Genomic DNA, 21,735 nt, shown 5'->3' on the forward strand with positions numbered 1-21,735 from the left:
GGTCACGGGCGCCCGAGGCGCGGCGCGGGGAGAGGCGCGGCGTGCGCGGGCGGGGCCGCCGAGGGGCGCGGTGCGGCTGAGGCGCCCTGCGGGCCGGTGGCGGGGTGGAATGGAGCCCGGCTGCCCTCCCGCGTCCCGGCCGGCCGACGGCCACGCACCGCCGTCCTGGGAGAACGGGGAAGGCGCGGAGGGTTACACGTGAACACGGATCCGTCCTTTTAGTCGTGTGTTAACTAAGAATACCAACGGATTAGGCGTAGGTCCCAAACCGCATTTCGTTTTCCCGTATCTGCTTTTCTGTTCCTCACACGGATCTCAGCCGAGTACTTTAACGCCAGGCCTCGCAAACCGCCAGCCCGCACCTGAACACAGCTGGCGGCAGCGCGCAGAGCAACTGGAACCACCGTGCCCTGCGTCAACCAAAAACGTTTGAAGGTGGATACTCACTGGAAACGTGCATTATTGTTAGAGGCTTTTCCTTGTACTGGTGCAGTACTTGATCAATTATTTTAATCCAAAAAGTGGACCTACTGGAAAATCATACAGCTGCTTCAATCGGTACATTGGTCGGGTGGGAAGTCAGGTACTCTCTGGTGCAGGGGGCATGCCGTGTAGGCTCACTGGAGCGAAGAACTGAATTCTAGAAGCTGCTGCTGAGAAGTTACAGAGCAGAAAGGCTGGTTCCCGTTGTGAAAGTCACTTGATGCTCCTAAGTGTGATACCTGCTTTCAGTCCTGAAACTTCTGTTTGACAAAAACCTTGTTCCATGTTGAATGTCTGCTTCAGGTTTCATCTTGGAGAAAAGGTCAGCCAATAGCTCTGCCAGTTCTGAGAGTAAATAGGGGTGAAATGGGAATCACGTTGCAGAAATTCATGTTTCAGTATGAAATCTGTATAGCTTCTTACCCCCTTCAGAAAAGATTAATAACAATTACAATGTAACAATACACATGAAATGCTGGTATGCACAACCATCTTACCCAAGTCCCTTTTGGTCACTAGGACAGGGGAAAAATACGTAAGTTTAGAGTATGCTTTGCCTTGTAAAGCTGTCACTACACTAAGCAGAACATTGAAATTAGGTAGAAAAGTATCATTCCTAAGATAGATATCTCACTGTAAAGAGACAGCCAACTTACAGGTCTTTGAAAGATTCATAATTCAGATGTTTTCAGCAATTCCTTCGGGATTTCAGCAGCTCAGTTCTTTGAACATTTGTAACTGGCAGACTGCCCCATGCCCACATAGGCCATCCCACTACTGTGTGACTCGCCTATGCGCAATCCATGCAGAACTAACATTTCTCCAGTGACCCTGAGCCATGCTAGCAGCCACTGGGAATTCAGGTAACATGGTTCCAGCTATATTGGCTAAAAGATTAAAAATTTGATTTAATTATGAGCAGATTACTGATCTCCTAGCTGGAGGTTCATCAGCACGCCACCTTATGGAACTGATGTTTATGTGGTTAATAGCACGGTAGAGAGGGAAGACAAAACTTTGTTCATGTCCCAAAAGGATGTTCTACAGCAAGAGTCAGGTTCAGCATACTTGATAAGCACCTGGCATAATGTGAAGCTCCTAATTAGGAATCTTTTATGCATAAACTGTATTTTCTTAGACAGATTTGAATTGGGTACAGTACATGAGGCAAGAACGCACACTAGAGATAAATCAAAACACAAAAAGCTACCTGTGAAAATGACCTAATATTAGCAATAAAAGGGATCCCCTGGCATAAATACTATGTATCCAAGCAGCCTGAGGCTGCATGTTTAATGTTACACAGTTGGTGCAAAGGCTTCTCCAATGTATTTCATGAATGCATACTGATGAATACATTAAAGCTGCTGAGCAAAAGCTTTGTGAAAAAATGACCCGGACTGGTATGGAACATGCCAGTGGGAAGGATGTGAAAGAAGCATAGCGTGCATTCAGCTGCTGTTTGAGCTGCCAAAAAAGCATCCATGTTAGCCAGATACTGCCTGGCAAATACAATGAGTAGATTGATTTTCTGTGAGTAAATATCTGACAAAGATGTATGGGATAGAAGACAAAGAACAAAGTATTCCATTTTGATCGAAATGTGTTTCCCATACTCATTCAGAGTTGCTCTACGTATTTGGAACAGACTGAAATGATCCAGTAATTTCAATACAGAGTGCCTGAATAGCCTAATACATTTCAAGATGAGTAAGAATCATTAGCTCCTTGGCTGTAAGACAAGAGATTTATTTTGGTGATGAAGGCATCTGATCTGATGAGAACAAATGAGTTCCGTCTAACAATGCACTTTGGTTTATTTGTGCTGGTTTTCCCGTTTCCCATGACTTACTGTTTTATATTTACCTATGCAAGAATACTGTCATATCCCTTTTCCCCTAGGCATTATAATACAATATAAAGATTATTTTTACAGAAAACACTCAGACCACAGACACATACAAATTATACTATAAAAGTGCAAAATAATCTGGCAGATATGTCTGGCTACTTGAAAAATAGCTTTAACAGTGAAGGGTTTTTTAGTTCAAACCCTTTCGAAACCGCCGGAAACCCAAAGGCAGAGGCAGCTTTGCAGAGCCTGCCTTGTGACCAGCCTGCGCAGCCTGGCGCCTTCCAGTTCAGCGGGCTCCAGCCGGGCTCCCCCGCGGGGCTTCCCCAGCAGGCGCCGGCACACCCGGGGCCTACAGCGGCCGCACCCGGCCCAGGCCGCAGCGTAGTCGCAGCCGCCGCCGCCTCTCGCGGTCAGCAGCCCGGCCCGGGAGGCCGCCTACAAAGCCCAGGGCGGAATCAAGGGTGGCTGCGCCAACTCCACGTTGATCTTTTACCTCAGCGGCTCCCGCCCCCGGGCGGGCTCACGGCCCGCTGGCGGCAGCAGGTCTCCGCGCCCGCGGGCCGCCTATCGCGGCCGCCACCGCGGTGCGGGGTTGTCCTCGGCGGAGAGCGGGGCAGCGGGCGGTGGGCGCCAGGCCCGGCCCCCCGCCCCCGGCTGCCGCAGCGCCCCCGGCTGCCGCCCGCGCCCCTCCCACCCGCCGCCCGCCTTCCTCCGCCCTCCTGGCCCGGCGCCCGTCCCGCCTCCCCGCTCCTGGCTGGCGTCCCACTGGCCGCCTCGCAGCCCGGTGTATGTGCGGCAACAACATGTCGGCGCCGCTCCCCGCCATCGTCCCGGCCGCCAGGAAGGCGACGGCTGCCGTGAGTGCGGGCAGGGAGCGAGCAGCGGGGAGGCGCCGGCCGTCAGGGGTCCGCCCTGGCGGGCAGCGGCCCCCGCCCCGCTTTGTTCTCCGCTGCGGCCCCAGCCGTGGGCGGCGGTCCCGCCGGTCGCAGCGGCCCCGCGGCCTGGGGGCGAGGCGCACGGGCAGGCCCGGCTGAGGGCGGGCGCCGCCGCCGCCGCCGGGCGGGCGCCTGGCGGGTGGGGTGCGGCGGGGCGGCCCGGCCGGTGCCGCCTGACAGCTCTTCCCCGTTACTCGCCTGCAGGAGCTGGGCCGCGCTTGAGACCGCTCCGGGGCTGGAGTCTGCGCCGGGCCAGGGAAGGTCATCGGTGTCGCCCGGCGAGGCCCGCGGCGCCGTGTGCCGGCCGAGGGCGGGCGCGGCCGCTGATGGCGGCGGGGAGGCCGGGCAGCGGGATCGGGAAGGGACGGGACGGGGCAGAGATTTCCTTCAAGCAAGTCGTATCGTGCTCGAACTGTGCGCGGTCTTGTGCGGGCGGCTGTGGTACGTGGGTTAGCGCGTTTGTTGGGTAGCGATCTTACACCGCTACGGTTTTGTTTTTTTCCTTTAGGTCATTTTTCTTCATGGATTGGGAGATACCGGGTGTGTATTCTGATCCCTTACATACTTAATAGTTATTACAGTTTCAGATATAAGGCTGCGTGTTGTAAAGACGTGAGCAGTTAAAAGTTACTTGAGCTTCTTCGCCTGCAGTTGAATGCAGCGGCTAACGACAGATGAAATTTCATGTGTGCTGGAATAATGGTGACAGCTATTAATTTAAAATTTCCGGCATGTCTTCAAAAGCTTTTTCTTCAGGTTTTTCAATCATTTACCTAATTTGGTCTGAATGTGATCCCTCTTTTGTTCTTGAGTCAAATTTGGTGGGAAAAGAAGTCTGTGGGTTTTAGATCTTCCGCTTTCATGAGAGTGGGGTCCTGGTTATTCCTGTGCTTGTCGAGACTTGGGAGTTCTTTTGGGGTTGGTTTGTTTGGTGTGTTGTGTGCCCGTCCCCCGGACTTGTGGATTGCTGTTTTGCTACTAGGTGCAGTTAATCTATGGTTTCTTCAGTATATCATACTTACATTAAAATCCAGACTCACTCGGTTTATCTAAGCGGGCTCCGAAGCAGTCACCGGATGTCTATGAATTTCTCTGTCTGAAATGCGATCTTCTGACTGCGCCTCCCACTCCCAGCCAATAGCTGTGAAATACCCTGTTTGCCTTGTTCCTGTTACTTCCACATCTGAGTAGAAATGGAGAGTAGGGAATTTCTGGGAGGTGTTCTAAGAGTGGCGTAATGTTTCCATTTGAAGCTTGTGTGTGCCGAGATGTAAGCACACATTCATTAAAGACATTAACAAGTTAGGAGTGTGTTGAAACCTTTTTTTGTGGGAGACTTTAAAGGAATTGGCACTTAGATACTGAAAATAAGTAGCGTTAATGTTTCGTCTATTTAGCTCCCTTATGGGCAAAATTGTGTAATATTTTTTAAAGAAATTTGGTTTTGTTACCTGGAACGTGAATATTGTCTCTAGGTTGGAACTTGCAATGCTTAAGGCACAAACTTTTCCTGAAGAACTAAAAAAAAAATCGGCTGTCAAAATTGAAACTTGTGTAACTGGGATACTTAAAAAGGGTCAAGTCCTTGCACTTGACAGTCTTGTACAACTGAGGATGTTTGCTCTCGTTTGTTGTGCCAACACACCACCCTGTTTGTGTTATCCTTTTTCCTTTCTGCTGGTTGGATGCAGCTGAAGCAGCAGTACTGCCTGCATCTTGGCACCAAATGTTCAGCAAGTGATTATAGAATTTTTTTGAGCTTTTGGAATTTGGGTCTTTGTAAGTCTGGCTGATGTGGCTTTGGCAAGGGGAAAAAAACACAGAGATTTGCTCTTTTAACATAAACTGTATTCATTATACAAATGTATTTCCATTTTGATGACAAAGCTAACTCACAGTCTCAAGCTTGCAAATACACTGAGTGTACTGGAATGTATGCATGAACAAGTCATAACACCTCTGTGGAATTATGGTGATTTAGCTATATTTGTTCCTTTAGTCCACTGCAGATCAGATTAGCTGAAACGTCCTTTGACGTACTGCCATTTTGAGAAGTAATTAGCAATTTTGTAATCTCCCACAGTTTAAACTGACCAGTTCTACTTCACATGAATTTTTAAATTGCTCACTTCGTTTTACCAACTGTATTTTTTCTACTCTGAGAAGTGTCTAATAGAGCTTATGTTCTTTTTCTCTCTTAGCTCCTATATAAATGGCACTTAAAGATTGGTACATACTTGTCAAAATCTGAACAAAAGGTACAACATAAAGGATTGTTCTAAGGCAGGGGTCCTCAAACTACAGCCCGCGGGCCAGATACGGCCCCCCAGGGTCCTCAATCTGGCCCCCACTATTTACAGAACCCCACCACCCCCCCTCCTGGGGGTTGGGGGGGAAACCAAGCAGCCGCAGATGACTGCCTGCCACTTCATCCGCGTGCCGGCCCTCTGTTTAAAAAGTTTGAGGACCCCTGTTCTAAGGAGTCTGCGTAAATGTGTATACAATGTTGCTTTCCAAATTTGTCAGATTAATCTTACAGTTGTCTAAAAAAAGTCCCCAAATTCCTATCTGACTTTTTTGTCAGTCATATTTCTGCTTCAGTTTCTTTCTTATTTGGCCTTCTCCTAATACTGCAAATACCATGCAGTATCACCCACAATTTGTATGTATAAAAGTACTGGTAGGAAGCAGGCTGAGATATACAGCCAGTGTTTCAAATGTCTGTTCTGTCTGTGTGCTTGAAATATCTTTAACTTTAGGTAGCATACATTAACTTTTCAGGATGGTATTAAAATTCAAACTAAACCAAACATGCTTTTGTGGCTTGTCTGCTGTTGGTCTGATTAGTGCAGCTGTGTCACTTATGAAGTCATTAAACATGTTTTCTGCTTAGAATAAACTTCCCAGTATCTAGTTTAGTGGGTGAGTTCGGAATAGAATACTGAGCAGTGAGAAAAATCAGGAAATACAGGTACTATTGAGCATTCTGGAACACCAAATACAGGCTCAGGCAGTGGTTCTGCACAGGTTCAGATTTGGGTCCAGCTCAGCTTATCTCTGTATGAGCCCTGGAGTGAGTCTTTCAGAGCTGTTTGTTTAAATTATGCTTTCCAGTTTTCTGGTTTGTAGGAAGCTTGATAACTCATCTGCCATGCTGATCTCACATTCATCTGGGTATTTATGCAGCATGTACTTGAGTTTAAAAAGATAACTGCAATCTGGAGCATTGCTCAGGACTGCATGAATCTAAGAGCATTTGAACTGAGCCAAAGTTATTAGGTCCGATTGAGTAGGCTGGCTCCACATAGAGTTAGCTTAGATGTCAGTTCACTACTCTCTTATATCAAGAAATGTGGTTCAGAATAAGCAAAGTTGGCTGTGAAAGAAGCTGCCTCAACTCCACAGGAGCAGCAAAACAGCTGTGCTGCAACTATGATGGTCAAATTAGATAAAGTCTCCCTAGCTTTGTGTATGCAACAAATATGCAGAAGCAGAACAAACCTTTTAAGTTTAGTACTATATTCGTAGCATGCTACAGTTCATATAAATTTTTTCTAGAAATGTGTTTTGATTGATCTAATCCAGCACATTTCATACTTGGTCTGTGCTGTTGCACTGACGTAGAAGTAAGAGCTGAGGCAAAACATAAATGCCGTTTAATGTATTTTTTGTTAACAGGCATGGATGGTCAGAAGCGCTTGCAGGTATCAAGAGCCCCCATGTGAAATACATTTGCCCACATGCGTAAGTTTGTAATTTTTCTTGTTTTACCTTTTTCTGTAGAGTTACGCACTAATACACTTGCACAGATGATGAAGTCAAATATGATTTGGATGTCTCTGCATTTTGTTTATATGTTAAAAAAATACTCTAAAATGTTGATAATATTGTTAGTGTGTGAGTTACTTTAGGTCAAATCTGCATTTTTATTCATATTTTGCTTTTGTAACTATTTCAGAATGAAAACATTTGGAAAGTTTTATGTGCAAAGTTAGATTATTTTGACTTTGTTTTCACTGAATTGAGTTGTTTTGTTGCATTTTCTTTCCCTCCAACATTCAATTGTGAAAAGCCAGTGTTACAAGGAGCAGGTTTTGTATTTTATTGACCATTAAATATACTTTGTATTAGATACATGTACTTCTTAAACTTAGGTGCGTAGATGAAATTTCCCTGTTACCTACAGAAAGTTTCAAAGATTCACAGAATATTTGTATTTTCAGCAAATAATGCGATTTGAGCTGTTCTCGTGCAGTTTGAGAAGTGAAATACTTCTGAGCAGTGTCAGGAATCAGTAAATAAATTAAGATCTATGTGGTATTTACTTAATGATAGAAAAACTAATTAAGTATAATCTTGAATTTATTTTAACACAAAATTCAGATTGTCTTTTGCTCCAACAGTCTTGGGAGACATGGAGCATGGATAATAGGGAGATAAGTAAGCGGTGTTTTGGTGTATTACTGATTACTGGGCTGTGATTTATTTCTTTCTTTTACCACATGGCCACGCTTTGCTGAGCCGTACAAAAAGAGCTTAGCTGCTGTTGTCTTTGCTTGCCCTTTGTCTTCTTTCTTTCCCCGCAGAACTTAAGTTCCTCAGTTTCAGTAGATTAGAACTATAGCTGGATTTGATCCATGGCATGGTCCATTGATGTTGTTTGGTAAGACAAATGCACCATAAGGGTGGGAATGTGTCCTGCAGTGAAGGCAGGCCTTAAGCAGACTCAGTTGTTGTGAGAAGCACGTGTGGCCAGACTTGATCCACCACTATGCTGCATTTGGCTGCTTCCTTAGGTTTGCTGCTGCATAAGGTGTCTTCATCCACTGAGCATGTGTATGGAACTGTGATACTTAGAAATAACTGAATGAGGTGGAGATATATATATATGTATATATAAAATATGTATGTGATATATGTGCAGTCACACACACATATATATGAGCTGTCCGTTAATGTTTTGCTTGCTTTCCATAGAATGGTAATTCAATCCTGAATATTAAATGTGTTTGGGCTGGCAGGTTTCAAGAGAGATTTCTTGAAAAGATGCTACTAAGTACCTAATGTTAATTATGGTTTAAAAGTAAGACAAAATTAGAGATATGTAATTTCATGACATAGCTGCATATTCATTATTAAATTTCAGTATATGTCTTAAGTCAGTGGTGTTCATTCTCATTTCTAGGCCAGTTATGCCAGTTTCTTTGAACATGAACATGGCTATGCCATCGTGGTAAGTATTTGTTCAATTGCAGATGATTCTAATGAAAAGATATCTAGGCGTTTGAACTCATTGTTCTTAATTAAAAATCATGAACAACCAGAAGGGCTGGTTTTAATCACATGGAAGTATAAAAGCTTTTTGCTTTAGTTCTGTTACTATAAAAGGGCTTTCATGAGTATGCTCTCTACTTGTGTGTCTGTGGTAGTGGTTATTCCTCAGGACTAATCTGTATGTCTTAAAATATAAACCCTAATTTATTTTACAAGTATAGTCTGGAGTCTATGTTGTGTATGAATTCATAGTCAGTAGTAGTAGAGTTTATTGCTACTAGTGAGTAATATTTGGTGGGGCAGTAGAATATCTAGAAAGTGTTCTTTAGAACATCTATTCTGAATAGAGAACAAGAAAAATATGGTAGATTTCAGTGGTCTTAAACTAGTCCTCCTCAGGTTTGTGGGTTTTTTTCCCATCAAGTAACTTGTGCTTGTTTTTCATATATTTCTTCAAATGGTATTCTAATTTTGTACCTGCAACTGATAAACTGAAATTCCTGCTGATATTTTTGGAGCGAATATCAAAACATAGCTGTTTAATCTGTAAATTACAGAAGATAAAACTCAGAAAAGGTTTTTTTACTAGATCTAGCCTTTTAGCCACTTTCACAGATTGTTCGCTATTTCTTGTAATCTGTACGTGGTTGGTACTAAATGATGTTAGCTACACATTTTTGTGTGGAAATTATCTCAATTTTATTATTTGTGTTTTAAGTGGAATGGATGCTCTAATGAGTAATGCTCTTGTTGATGTTTTTGTAAGGTTTGATATCATTGGACTCTCTCCAGATTCACAGGAAGATGAAGTTGGGATCAAGCAGGCAGCGGAGAATGGTATGCTTAGGAATGCTTTTTATCTCTTAAAAGTACTTCCATGCATTCTTAAAGATGAATTATCAGTCTGAAACAGATTTGTCATTGACAGAATTGTTAGGGAAAGTAATATGTATATACTGTATTATTGTTGATCAAACTTTAGCTAAGTGCATTGTTTTTGTTTTCTTCTAAACTTCATGAGTAAGTAGAGTAATTCACCAGTATAAACACTTCATATCTCAAATAAGAAAGGGACATGGTAAGCTTAGTGTATTTTTGTTTTTAAGACCTTCTGAGTAACACAGCAGGTTAGAGCTGTATGAGCATCCACTTATGATGCTGGATAGTTAGGAGAGGGATACCATCTTCCTGCCAGTGGGGCTTTTGTGAGACTTACTTGCATGTTTTTCTCTTTGGAAATGATGCAGTGGCACTGGAATTTCTGATCATGCTCTAGATCCTTTGAAGCTTTTTGATGTATAGCAAACTAGATTTTCCTTTTGCTAACTTTCTGTTGACATCGGGGAGAGGGTCTCTTTCCTCTTCTAGACTTTCTACAGAATGGAGTAGTTTTTTACTACGGGCCTTTATTTATGTTGCAGTTAAAGCACTGATAGATCAAGAAGTAAAAAATGGAATTCCTTCTAATCGAATTATTCTGGGAGGCTTTTCTCAGGTAAGGTATGGTTGGAAAGAACTCTGTCTTTCTAAGGAAGTAACCTACCTTTCCTAACGTGGGAAACCCAGATACCTGAATTGAAAAGAGCTGATGTTATGTGCTTCTAAAATTGTAAGATGGTATTTTCCTTTGCCTTATCTTTTTTATGCAAATAATTAGTATTCACGGGAAAATAAACATGTGTGTGGAAAAAAGTACTAAAATTAATAGTCTATGTAAAGTCTTTATGCATATAACATACATAGCTTTGCTTGAAAATCTTTTTAGTATTTCTAGTTTAATTTGATAGATATTTGATGGTCTGGATTTATTTGGGAAATTCTTCTCTTCATACTTGTAAGACATCTGTGGTAGGGTCCATACACCAACTCCCCAGTCTGCATGCAAATAAATTAAAATATTAAAGCAGTGATAATACTGTTACAATTGGTCATGCTTCATTTAATGGTTTTTTGGTCCCCCTCCCCAGCTGCTAGTTACAGTAAATTTGCTGGTTTACTTCTGAGTTGATCACGTGGGCTTGAAGAGGGAAACAAGGCACAATAAATGTTATACAGGAATACTGGTTTTAGTATAGGTTCTAAGGAAGAATAGATTGAAATAGAAATAGGCTTTTAAAGGAGAACCAGATATCTTGAAACAAGCATTAAAAGGAATGTTACCATTCTAATACTTGCATCTCTTCATCTTAGGGAGGTGCTTTATCATTGTATACAGCTCTTACAACACACCAAAAATTAGCAGGTGTTGTAGCCCTCAGCTGTTGGCTTCCTCTGCGGGCTTCTTTTCCTCAGGTATTTATGTTTCTTTCCTAAGCTAATTTGCACTTGGGGAATGGGTATATCTGAAGATTCTATCTTGTGCAGGAATTAGGGGCCATCGTTAGTTGTTACCAAATACTAACAGTTGTTTGATAACTTAAAAGTTTTTAAAATAGGGCACTAGAGTTTTAGAGTTTGGCAAGTAGGGAAAATGAGGAAATACTCTGTAGATATCACTACTTAAAATGACATTCCTAGGAAACTTAAAGGATATAGCAGATTTTCCTGGAAGATAAGTTTACTATTTGCCAGTTGTTCCATCTGCAAGGCTCTATCTTATTAGAGACTAGGTTAAACAAAGTATCAGATTTTTTTTACTTGGCCTGAAATTAAATTCTTCTGAAATTAGTGCCAAGATTTTACTTCCAGGTTTTTTAACTGTGTTGTCAGACACAGAGGTTGCTTCGCAAGGAACTTGCAGACTTTACATTGGGGTTTTTTCCTTAAGAATTCTACTTACTTGTCATGCCACAGGGCACAGTGCCATGGGGTTATTTTATTGTGAAGATGTTAGCCTTACCTCCACTTACATTCCCTTTCTTCTCTTCTGCCCTCTAACTCCACCCCTAACAGGGCCCTATCAGTGGTGTCAACAAGGAGATTGCTGTTCTTCAGTGCCACGGGGACTGTGACCCATTGGTTCCTTTAATGTTTGGTTCTCTCACTGTTGAGAAGCTAAAGAGCATGATAAATCCAGCCAACATAACCTTCAGGACTTATTCTGGCATGATGCATAGCTCATGTATTGAGGTAATTTTCTGATGATACAGTGTTTTAGCTGGGTCTGTATTTTAATTTTTTTCATCTCAAAACATATGTATTAGGTGTGGGGTTTTGGGGTTGGCTAGGTGTTGTGCTTTGTTGTTGTTATTGATGGTTTTTTTGTTGTTTTTTTTTTAATAAGTCCTTGATGCTACTGACTTATTTTAGTAAGTAACTGAATGCATGGCTGAAAAAGCATCCAAGGCAAAAGTTTGCATGACTAGTGGGAATGTCCTCAGAAGATTGTGTTTTTGGGACTAGACTAGTTAGTCTATAAATTACTCTTTCCCCCTCTTCCCACTTAATTTTAATTAATTGCTTACTATAAAAAAATAAAAATCACTGAATTGGAAGGCACATTCTCACAGCATAAATCCAGCTTGGTGTTTTGGAGAGAAGAATCCTGTTAGTTCTGTGGATGGAGGCACTGAAGGAACTGGGAGAGAGGGTTGACACTGTGGAAGAGGCAGGCTCAGAACATGTATTTCTAGTCCTGGCTCAGCAGGCAGCCGAGCTGATGTAATGGCTTGCTCCTGCCAGAAAGGGGTGGACCAGTTCCCTCTGCTCATGACCCTGTGGCCCTCTTCCTTGCATCAGCTCTGGGACTGATCAGAAATTTCTTTCAACCATTGAACTTGCTAAAATGGCAAAAGCTGCTGGTTTCAGTTTTTGCAGCTGTAGTGAGCTGAAGCATCAGAACTCACACAAAGTGTTAGGAGCAAGAAACAGAAGAGCATGCAAGGAACAGATCTGCCATTTGTCAGCAGCAGTAATTTGTTGATATTGCTGCATCTTGTGGGAGCCGTACCTTTGGACAGCCCCTTTGGGACATTTACACAGTTGTATTGCATTTAGGTAGTGATAGCATTGAGTTGTCTCACAAATGTATTAATAACGTGCTCTTTCTTACAACATTGACTTAATTTAAAAAAGAATATTTTTAACATGGATTGGTTTCCCAGCCTAGTTAGCTGTATTGCTTTTCCTTAGGGAAGGAAGCATCATAAGGGTGAAACGGAATAGTTAAGAGGAGCTGCTGGCTTCTCACACTGCTGCTAACTTGCAGAAGTTTGAAGTATAGATTAAGCCATGGGCTTAGCTACATTTCAATCCTATCCATGCTCAGCCTGCTGCTATTCAGATCACTTGATGATTAATATGTAGCTTACCTGCTGAACCTCAGAGAGAGAAGGATAGAAGTCTTTGCTTTTTCCTCTATTTTGCCTCTTCTGAGTACCTAGAAGAGTTATTAGCCTTGACTTGTGTGCAAAGTGGTATGACTCTATCAAGTATCGAATTACTCAATATTTGTAGCTGGGCTGCACATTATAACTGAAATGTTGAAACATGATTGTATAGCTGAATATATATTAACAGGGAACTTCAACTAATATATACTTTTATCTTTAAACAGGAAATGATGGATGTAAAACAGTTCATAGACAAACATCTACCTCCCGTAGACTGAAATGATATGTGAGAAGCCTTCTATATAAATACACCAGCATCAACTGCGGTAGAGTGTTAATCTTTTCATATGCCCAATAAGAAGCATTACTTCTATACCTGCAGTGTTACTACTGTGTTGCAAATTTATACTTAAGATGAGGGTTAAATAATACACGTGTACAAGAAATGATCTGATCATCTTTTCAGTATTAATCATACACTGTTGGGACTACACGAATGCGGCAGCTAGGTAACAATGGCAGAATGTAACCTAAGCATACTGTTTTAAGAAGTCTGATTTTTTTTTTTTATTGCAGAATTTTAGAGTATTTGTACAAGCAATTTAAATTCTAATTGTAGGTGAGCAACATAAATGCAACCAGTTTAGGTATACTTGAGACATGATTTGTTCTTAATACTCACTGAAAACATATTAAAATGTTTCCTTTATGTAAAGGATGCGTGAAGTACACAATGTGTAACGTAGTGGGCATATGATGGTCGAATAAATGCTACCAAGGACAAAGCTTTAAAAATTAAATGTGAATTGTTACTCCAGATAAGAAAGGTTGTTCTGCTGTAATGGCTAGAAGTCAGTGGAAGTATTTCTTATATTTAAACCACCTCAATCTTTAATTGTTTTCGTATAGGTAGATATTTTTTGGAAATTCTAAAGGGACTTATTTCTTCTTAAACTGTCATTTGTCATTTATTGTCTGTCTCTTAAAACTACCATAAACTCATGTCAAATGCTGACTTGAAACAGAATTCTGAGGAAGTGCATAGGATTAATTTGAGTTTCATTTAAAAATTACGGTTTTCATATTGAATATTCATCTTGTGCTTTTAGTCTTTGTAGCTTTCATTTGTGCAGAAATGTTGATACATTTCATGTGAGCAATTCCAGCATATAGTTATGATTTTTCTGTCTGTTTTGGAATAATTAACTGAAAATAATGCTGTGTACTGTTGAAGTCTTGCCTGTAACACAGACGTTGACTAATCTGAATTCTTTATTAATAGAAATAGAAGTGCATTTGGGATATAACTTAAACTTTAAATTGATCCCTTCAAATACTTTTTTTTTATTGCATGTTGAGACTTGAGTTTTTTCTGAAAAAGAACAGAGCATTTTATTTTCAAATATATCACTCTACATTTCCCTAGATCAGTATAGCGTAGTAATATGAAGACCTACTATAGGAAAAAAGTAAATCTGCAAGATACAGAATGTCTTTTATCTCAGAAGCTTAAAATTGTAGGATGCACTGGATTACAGAATTTGATGCACACTCGAGAGTTTTTTGGTTAAGAGACATAATTTACTTCTGGAAACAGCTGTTCTTCTGAGTTCAGAGGTTGTCACACACTAGGAATGTTTAAAAAATACACAGCAGCTATTACTACATAATGTGCTGCATAACAGTGCTCCATACTCTAATATGTTTGCAAACAAAGAATATTCCTGTTTGGGATGCCTCTGTGGTGTCAGCACTGTGCTTTGTACCTGCATTTTAAGGTACTTTCTCCTCTCCCAGCTTAATCATTAATCAAGCGGTCCTCTCACGGTGTCTATGAATTTACATCTGAGGCATCTAACAGTACAAGTGCATAAATAGAGAATTACGCCTTTATATCCCTTCTTAAACACAACTGCTGCCAGAAATCTGACTTGTTCACCTAGTGTGAGTTTCAGTTTTCAGTGATTTTTTTTTTTTTATATGTATTGCATTTCATTTTTTGGAAGTTGTTTTTGTTTTGTAATCCAGTTTCTCTGGAACTCAAACATCTCAGTATGTAAAATTGAAAAGAAGTTTATTTCTAAATGGTATTGAAATATCTTTGGGAATTCCATCTGTGTGGTTGAGAAGGCATGTTTATTAACTTTGAAGTTTTAATTAGTCTTTTCTCTCAGTCGCTCTGTTCTATAGACCTGCCAATTTGTGTTTCAGTTAATTTAGTTCACAGAAGAAAGCATAATATTCTTATTGTAGTTGTGCCAAAGTTTTGTTGAGAAAACAATATGTCCTACCTTAGAGTCATTCCCAAATTACATTAGGTAGTTTCGCAGTCCTGCTGAATTGCAAACTTGGTAAGCAAACTATATGTTACTTCTCCTAGCTTTTAGATTTATCTTCATTCCTGTTGTCTAAATGATTCCCTGAATATTGGCGTGTTTCCAGAGTTCTTGCACAAGCTTCTAATTTTTTTCTTTATTATTTCCTTGTTCTGTTTGTAAATTGTTTGATAATGCTGTTTGGCTCTCCCGTTCAACTTCTAGTTGTGCTCATTTCACATATTTTTTTTCTTCTGTTAGAATGAGTTTGAAAAGATATTTCTGAGATGTTAAAATGAAATCAGTTTTAGCTTTATTCTGTGTTAGTTTCATAGCAGTTTCTTCAGTTTGGTGAATGTGTTCACAACTTGCAGTCAGTTTCTAGTATTTACACATTTTAATTGAAGTCAGTTTCAACTATCTCTATGATGCTTTCATATGTTTTTCTAGAAATGCTTTATAAGCTGACTTCGTTCAAATATTCAGCTATCATAACCAGATTCTTTTTTATACTGTTGTTTTGCTCCTTGCTTTATCTGGAAAGGGCTGTGTAACCAAAGTAAATGTAAGTAAATGTTACAACTTACTCTGAATTTCTGTATTCTAGGAAGAAGTCTCCTCAAGTTTGTTTTGTTTTGTTTGTTTGTTTTTTTGAGGGGAGTGTATGTGTGTGTTGTAGTTGGAGGTTTTTAAAGAGCCCAGAAGCTAGAGGAAATGTCAAGGATGTGTCCTTCCATATTACAGGGCGTATATTCAGTTTCTGTCCTTAACTTCCTGGCTGCTTGGAAGGCTGTGTGTATAATCTTGTAGCTGAACTGCTTCCCTACCTGAAGTGATTTGATGCTGGGATTGTTGTCATAACTGCATGTATTTTTAGGCTGAATGATGGCTCAGCCTGGTGCGGTGGTTTTCATAATACTCTGTTTAAATGGAGAAGTTGGATTGTCAGTGTTCTAAATGTGAATGTCCTATCTTCATAAACTACAATTTGAAACTGTCCAATAATTAAGTTTGGTTTTTGTAATGTTAGACTTTCCCCAAAATGGGATGATGTCTGTCAAACCTGCAAAAGCATTGATATGAAATACCTTGCTTGCAGATTGGTTTGTTTCAATGGGTATCTAACTCCCTAATCCGTTTTAAATTTCAAAATGGTACTTAAATTTGACTGTAGTTTTGTGCAGTCAGAAGTCTGACTTCTTGTTGGAATATGTTGCCCACTTCTTAATAGATGTGTTGAATTATGTATTATAAGCCAAATCTTCTAGCCATTCTTGGGGTGAACCTGTGCTGGGTTCCATACTGTGGTGAGGGGTGTATAATTTGGTCTCTTCTTCCTGTCTTGTATAATTACAACACAGTAGACTGGTAAAAATACTGTACGCTGTAACTGGTATTAGAACTGTTAATTAAAACATGTTCTCTCTAATGGAGTATACTGCACTTCATTGAAATCATTAGGCTGCATCTTTTATGTAAAGGTGCTATTTCTGTTCATGGATATGACTGAGAACAAACTATGTTAATGAAGCCATATGTACAAGGCCTGTGTAACTTAAATTTTGTAAAGAAATACTGAACGCTTACTCTTTGTGTTATGAAATATGAGCCATTTATATTTAATATAGACATTTAAGATTTAATTACTTAGTTTACTCATATTATTTATTGTAAGAAATCTTAATTTTGGAAATTATTTCTGTAGTAGGGAAAATGTGAAAATTTATATCATTGTGAAATAAATTTCAATCAGCATTTGGGCAAGTACTGAAGACTCAATACTTACCTAAAAGAAATCGAGCTTTCATGTCCTGTGAAACAGGCACTTTAGAGGCTTCTTGCAGATATGTTATGTGGTAATGTATGCATGATTCTATAATATGAAGGAATGATGATTTGAAGTTACTGAAAAGAAAATGAAAAAAAATGTTATGTCTTGCTGCCTTGTTGAGAGAATGCTAAGTGTGATCTCATTGTTTTTCATATTCTGGGTTAATTTTATTTTAACTTGCTTTCTTGGTATTTGCAGTAATCTTAGAAGGTAGAGGAAATTAAAATATTTTCTAGTAGCCTTACTCTAGGACACTAAAGAGCCAAAGTCTTCTCACTGTGTACTGCTACACCTTTAAAGCTCTGGAGGTTCTGCTGTGTCGGACAGCCTTTGAAGTTACATGAGGTTTGGCATACATACCACTTAACATATTTGTTTAACAAGCAGTTTTCAGGTCAAGCATTATGTACACTCTTTCGGTTAAGTAATATTTGAGGCTGATCAGGGGTATACGTAGTGTGGGGCGCTCAGGAAAAAATTTGAGATTATCTGTAAAGGGGTCCTGAGAGGGAATGAGGTGTACACGTAGAAGGTAGACTTCCTGCCTTAAGCAGTTTAAGGCAACTAAAAGGCTGCTTGTCTCCATAGAATGTGGTGTCTAAAAGTCATTGTGGAGTACACTTAGGAAGTTCCTGAACATGTGGAAATACACGATCGATGCAGTGCTGTATGTGAATATATTATGGCAAAATAAGAGTCTAAGAATAGCTAGGAATAATAAAGATGCAATATTATACAGAGTAATTTGTCGGTTTATATTTTATGAAAAACTTCTTGAGTAATATTCAGTTTCTATTTATTTTCAGCCCTGGCATCCCTGGGGAGATAATTGTGAGGAGAAACATTGCCTAGATTTAGCATAGTAAAAAAATTTACAATGTACTATTGTATTAAACTTCGTCAAATATAGTATGAGACCACTGGTGTAAATGAAGAAGGTGACTCTTCAGTATTTTTCAGAATGTTGGTTGATTAACTTGGAAATGGGAATCTTTGAAGAATAATAGCTGTAGAACAGATCCTCCTCTCTTTTTTTCTCCCCCCCATTTTCATTGCTTGCCACTCTCCTGTTACCTCTGTATTTGGGATAACAGGTTTTATTAATTATCTTTGAGTGGAACAAGTACCTTTATTGTAGCTGATTAAAGCTGATTTAAATGAAGTATAATTTAATGGGCACCCACACAGTGAATCGGTAGATAATGGTTTTCTCTTTGTTCCAATTACTAGAATAGAGCAACCCATTGCCTCCTTTTTTCTCTGCAAAGCTGGTAAAACTTAAAACTTCTAGCCAGTTTGCTGAGGTGTAGTGGAACCTTGCTTCAGGATAAGTGGGAGGTTTAGCTTCTGTGTGGGGAAGGTAAACTTCCCTCAGGGGTTGTGGAAGGGTTTGGGTTTTTTTTTGTTTTGTTTTGTTTGTTTTTAAGGCTGCTTGTCAGCATTAACAGATGGAGTCTAAAGTTGGAGTCTGAATGTTCCCTGGTTGTGAATGTGATTAAACTCTTAAAGTAGCTTCTGCGTGAAATCATTTGTTATGTCATAGTATTTAAAATTATTTGGGGGGATCTTTAAAAGGCTTAAATATTTTCAGTCTATGTACAAAAAACAAGTAGAGGTTGCCCCAGAATAGTCTCATAATGTGACCTTAAACAAAGCCAAAACCCAAACCAAAACATTTTCTTAAGTATTTTTTTATATTTAAATGCCTCCAGATACTGCTTCTAAGTTGAAAGAAGTGAAGACACTTTGAAAATTAACTTAATAACATACTGCAAACACCAGAAATTGAAAATGATACTTGGTATAACTTCAGGCCATACCATTATGATCTAGAGCTAGTGTGAGGAATTAAATAAAAAAACCCTCAACCCATCTGTTGAATAACCATCAAAACAACTAATCAAGATACATGTTACTGTTTCAGAAATTTTTGAGGAAAATCTTGCTGTTAATGAGGAATCAGAACTTCCATTTACTGCAGCTCCCCTTATGCATCTGTGTTTGGACTCATCTCTTCTTCCCCTGCAAAGGTTGGGGATCATTTGGCTGATTCAAACCAACTGACATTCTGTTTTGGTAGACCTAAGTCATTGTTACGCTGAGGGCTCAAATAAAGAGGAGAGGCATAATAGGTATAATGCATGGTTACATAAAACGTTTTGGAATGCTGTGAATGTTATATTTTGCATGGTTGTGTTAACACTTGGTTAGAGAAGCTTTTTCCATACAGAATGTTAGTCCTGAAAATGGAGGATTTCAGGTGCCTTGGTAGGAGTTCAGAGATCCTTCACTACAAATTTTGTGTCTGCTACTGTTTGCCTCCCCCCCGCAGTTTCTCAAGATGCTGTCCATGTCAAATGAGACTAGTCAGTAAAAATCCAAAATATTTAGTATGTGCACCCTCTTAAGAAAGCCTTCTCTGCCTATTAAGCCTTACTATTGTGGAAGGTCCTGTGGCCCAGCAAATGACAGACTCTACTGAGTTAAATGCAGGCTCCTTGCAGCAGCAGGTGTATGGTACCTTTTAGAAAATGTTACAAAAGAATGGTGAGAACATGCTCTAACGGGTGAATGCAGTGCAACAAGTAGTGTGTTTTTTCTTTTTACTAATGGGTTTCTATCAGAGAAGCTAAACAGAAAGAAAAAGTTTGCATAGTTTAACTTCTGTTTGGTGTCTTTTCCCTCTCCTACTGTTCTTCGGACTTACAGAGGCATATTACAGGAGAGGTTGATGCTGTACAAAGCTGCTTGGTTTAGAACCAGCTGAAAGAGAATAACCATGGAGAGTGCTGTGTATTTCTTTATTCCAAAGAATTACTGTCCCGAGGATGATAGAGCAGCTAATATAAAGAATCTGGATAGTACGGGTTCAGTTAATCATTCAGATATTCTATCATACAGTACAAATAATGTGAGCTGTATTTTGTTTTCTTTTAATGCATCCATTCGCAAAGAAAGGATATGCATTGCCATCTAGTTAGTTTTTGATTTCCCTACTGAAATACTTCTCTGATGCTACTTTTATTAGTTTAGGTCTTAAACAATCATGATGTGCTTTCCCTTTATGGTCCTGTAGCAGGCCTTTTACTAGTGCAATATATCATTTAATTTACAATTATTTTTTCCTTACCTGATATATTTTGGATGTTAATACATTTGATCTGCATTTTTAAACTCTTTCCAGGCATATCCAATGAAGGTGTAGAATTGTATTTTTAAAATAAATTAATACTGCAAGTCTTCATTCCAGAACTTAATTATGTTCAAACTGACCATACTGACTGATTTGAGATTTCTAATTTTCTGATAATTTTATCCCTGACCTAACTTGCACCTACCGTAGAAACACGTACAAGCTTGTTTACAGTTTAGTGTGCAACAGCTCTCGGCTGATACACTGTGTAGTGCTGTTATCATTGATGTGCTTGTGGGAAAAATGATTGCCTTCATTTGAGATTAGCTTCTTATTTAACTTGAATTGATCATTACAGGTGCTAGGTTACTGCATCTAGACAAAATGGAATTAAACCTGAACTGGCATGATCCCTTAAGTGTTGTGGTAAGCACTGCTATTTTATTTTATTTCTCCCCAAAGTCTGTCCCTGAAAGAAAAGGTATTCTTTTCCTTAAGGAATCATTCCTTTTTTGTTTTGGGTTTTTTTTCCCCCTTTGGGCAGAAGAAACAAAAAAGCTGCAGACAAAAGTTTCTGTATGCTTTTGGCCAGTTCATGACCCAGATCTAACCTGTGGGAAGATCCTGTCTAGGTCCCTAATAATTTTAATTGCTTCTAGTACGTCTGTATGTGCAGGCCTTTCAGCTGGCGGATGCTGTGACTATTGTGTGCATTGAGTGTAATGTAGAAGTGCCTGAAACAGACCTGTCTCTATATGGCTTCAAACTACAAGACAGTCTTCCTGTGAAGTATGTGACACATAAATGCAGTGGCAGTTCTTGCTGTAATTACTTCTTTGAGTGTCGTTTCAAGGAAAACGCCTATCTCACCTGTTCTCCAAAGTGCACATATTTTACAGTCCTCAGTTTACAACTCGGGCACCCACAGCATTCCACTGCTTGCTAATAATAGATTTGAGCAGCATGCATAAGCACCATCCCGGCTCTTAGTAGGAGATAATCATTCTGCAACCTTGAAAGATATGCTTACCATCTTGTTGGAGTAAACATGCCTATTTTACAGCGAAAATGGTTTAATGACGCTGTTGTTCTCAACAACCAATCACAGTAACAAGGCATATAACTCGATGAACAGAATTTAATTGATGGTATGTAATATAAATTTGTCTAACTTTTAAAATGTGTTATGTCCTGCTGGAACATATACGAGATTTAGACTAGCTTTAAGACTCAGCAGCACTGTAGCACGTTACAGTGTGACACCTGCCCGTTGGAAAAGTTTATCCCCAACTCTGTTGTGCTGGCTCTGAACTCGTAAGCCCCACACTCGCTCTAAGATTGCAAAGGGAGATCCTCGCTCCATTTTATACAGAAGTAACTCTCCTAGGGACAGACGTTCAGGGAAAACCGTTTCCGTTGCGGGGAAGAGGGGGTCTTCTGTCCATGTGAAGCTAGCAAAAGCAGGGCGGCTGTGAGCCGAGCCTTCCGGCGGCGCGGAGAGGGCGGTGGGCCGAGACGGGCCGGCAGCGCTCGCTGCCCGCAGGCCAGCGCCAGCAGCAGCGCGGCGAGCCGGGGCGGGCGAGGCGCTGTACGAGGTCGGACCGTTTAACGGCGCCTCCGCTGTGTCCGGCTTTGCGG

General features: G+C 40.2%; 1 protein-coding gene and 1 long non-coding RNA gene across 5 annotated transcripts; one reads left to right on the forward strand and one right to left on the reverse strand.

Annotated features, from left to right (window-relative positions):
• Positions 1-8: 8 nt before the first annotated feature.
• LYPLA1 (lysophospholipase 1) lies at positions 9-16,562 on the forward strand. 4 transcript variants are annotated; one of them, XM_080379439.1, is made up of 10 exons: positions 3,178-3,195; positions 3,782-3,813; positions 5,475-5,531; positions 6,952-7,017; positions 8,459-8,506; positions 9,314-9,384; positions 9,969-10,042; positions 10,738-10,839; positions 11,440-11,616; positions 13,043-16,562. In XM_080379439.1, the coding sequence occupies exons 5-10, from the start codon at positions 8,466-8,468 to the stop codon at positions 13,094-13,096; spliced, it is 519 nt and encodes a 172-aa protein (XP_080235565.1). In that variant the 5' UTR covers positions 3,178-3,195; positions 3,782-3,813; positions 5,475-5,531; positions 6,952-7,017; positions 8,459-8,465; the 3' UTR covers positions 13,097-16,562. The 4 variants fall into 4 exon arrangements, with proteins under 4 accessions (XP_080235563.1, XP_080235564.1, XP_080235565.1 ...); XM_080379438.1 differs by lacking the exon at positions 5,475-5,531 and having other exon boundaries at positions 3,024-3,195; XM_080379437.1 differs by lacking the exons at positions 3,782-3,813; positions 5,475-5,531 and having other exon boundaries at positions 9-3,195.
• LOC308060558 lies at positions 13,786-21,666 on the reverse strand. The gene is made up of 2 exons (XR_013926777.1): positions 14,645-21,666; positions 13,786-14,606 (listed from the first exon to the last, which is right to left on the reverse strand). It is a non-coding gene; the product is annotated as an uncharacterized lncRNA (long non-coding RNA).
• Positions 21,667-21,735: the final 69 nt, after the last annotated feature.

Source organism: Falco punctatus (genome assembly GCF_963210335.1).
Source record: "Falco punctatus genome assembly, chromosome: 3".
NCBI lineage: Eukaryota > Metazoa > Chordata > Aves > Falconiformes > Falconidae > Falco > Falco punctatus.

Excerpts from the sequence above, each read along its gene's own strand:
- LYPLA1 (XM_080379437.1), top strand. The coding sequence starts at position 2,483 with ATGTCTGGCTACTTGAAAAATAGCTTTAACAGTGAAGGGTTTTTTAGT. Across the intron at positions 7,018-8,458 it reads AAATACATTTGCCCACATGC|GCCAGTTATGCCAGTTTCTT; the intron begins GTAAGTTTGTAA and ends TCTCATTTCTAG. Across the intron at positions 10,043-10,737 it reads TTCTGGGAGGCTTTTCTCAG|GGAGGTGCTTTATCATTGTA; the intron begins GTAAGGTATGGT and ends TCTTCATCTTAG.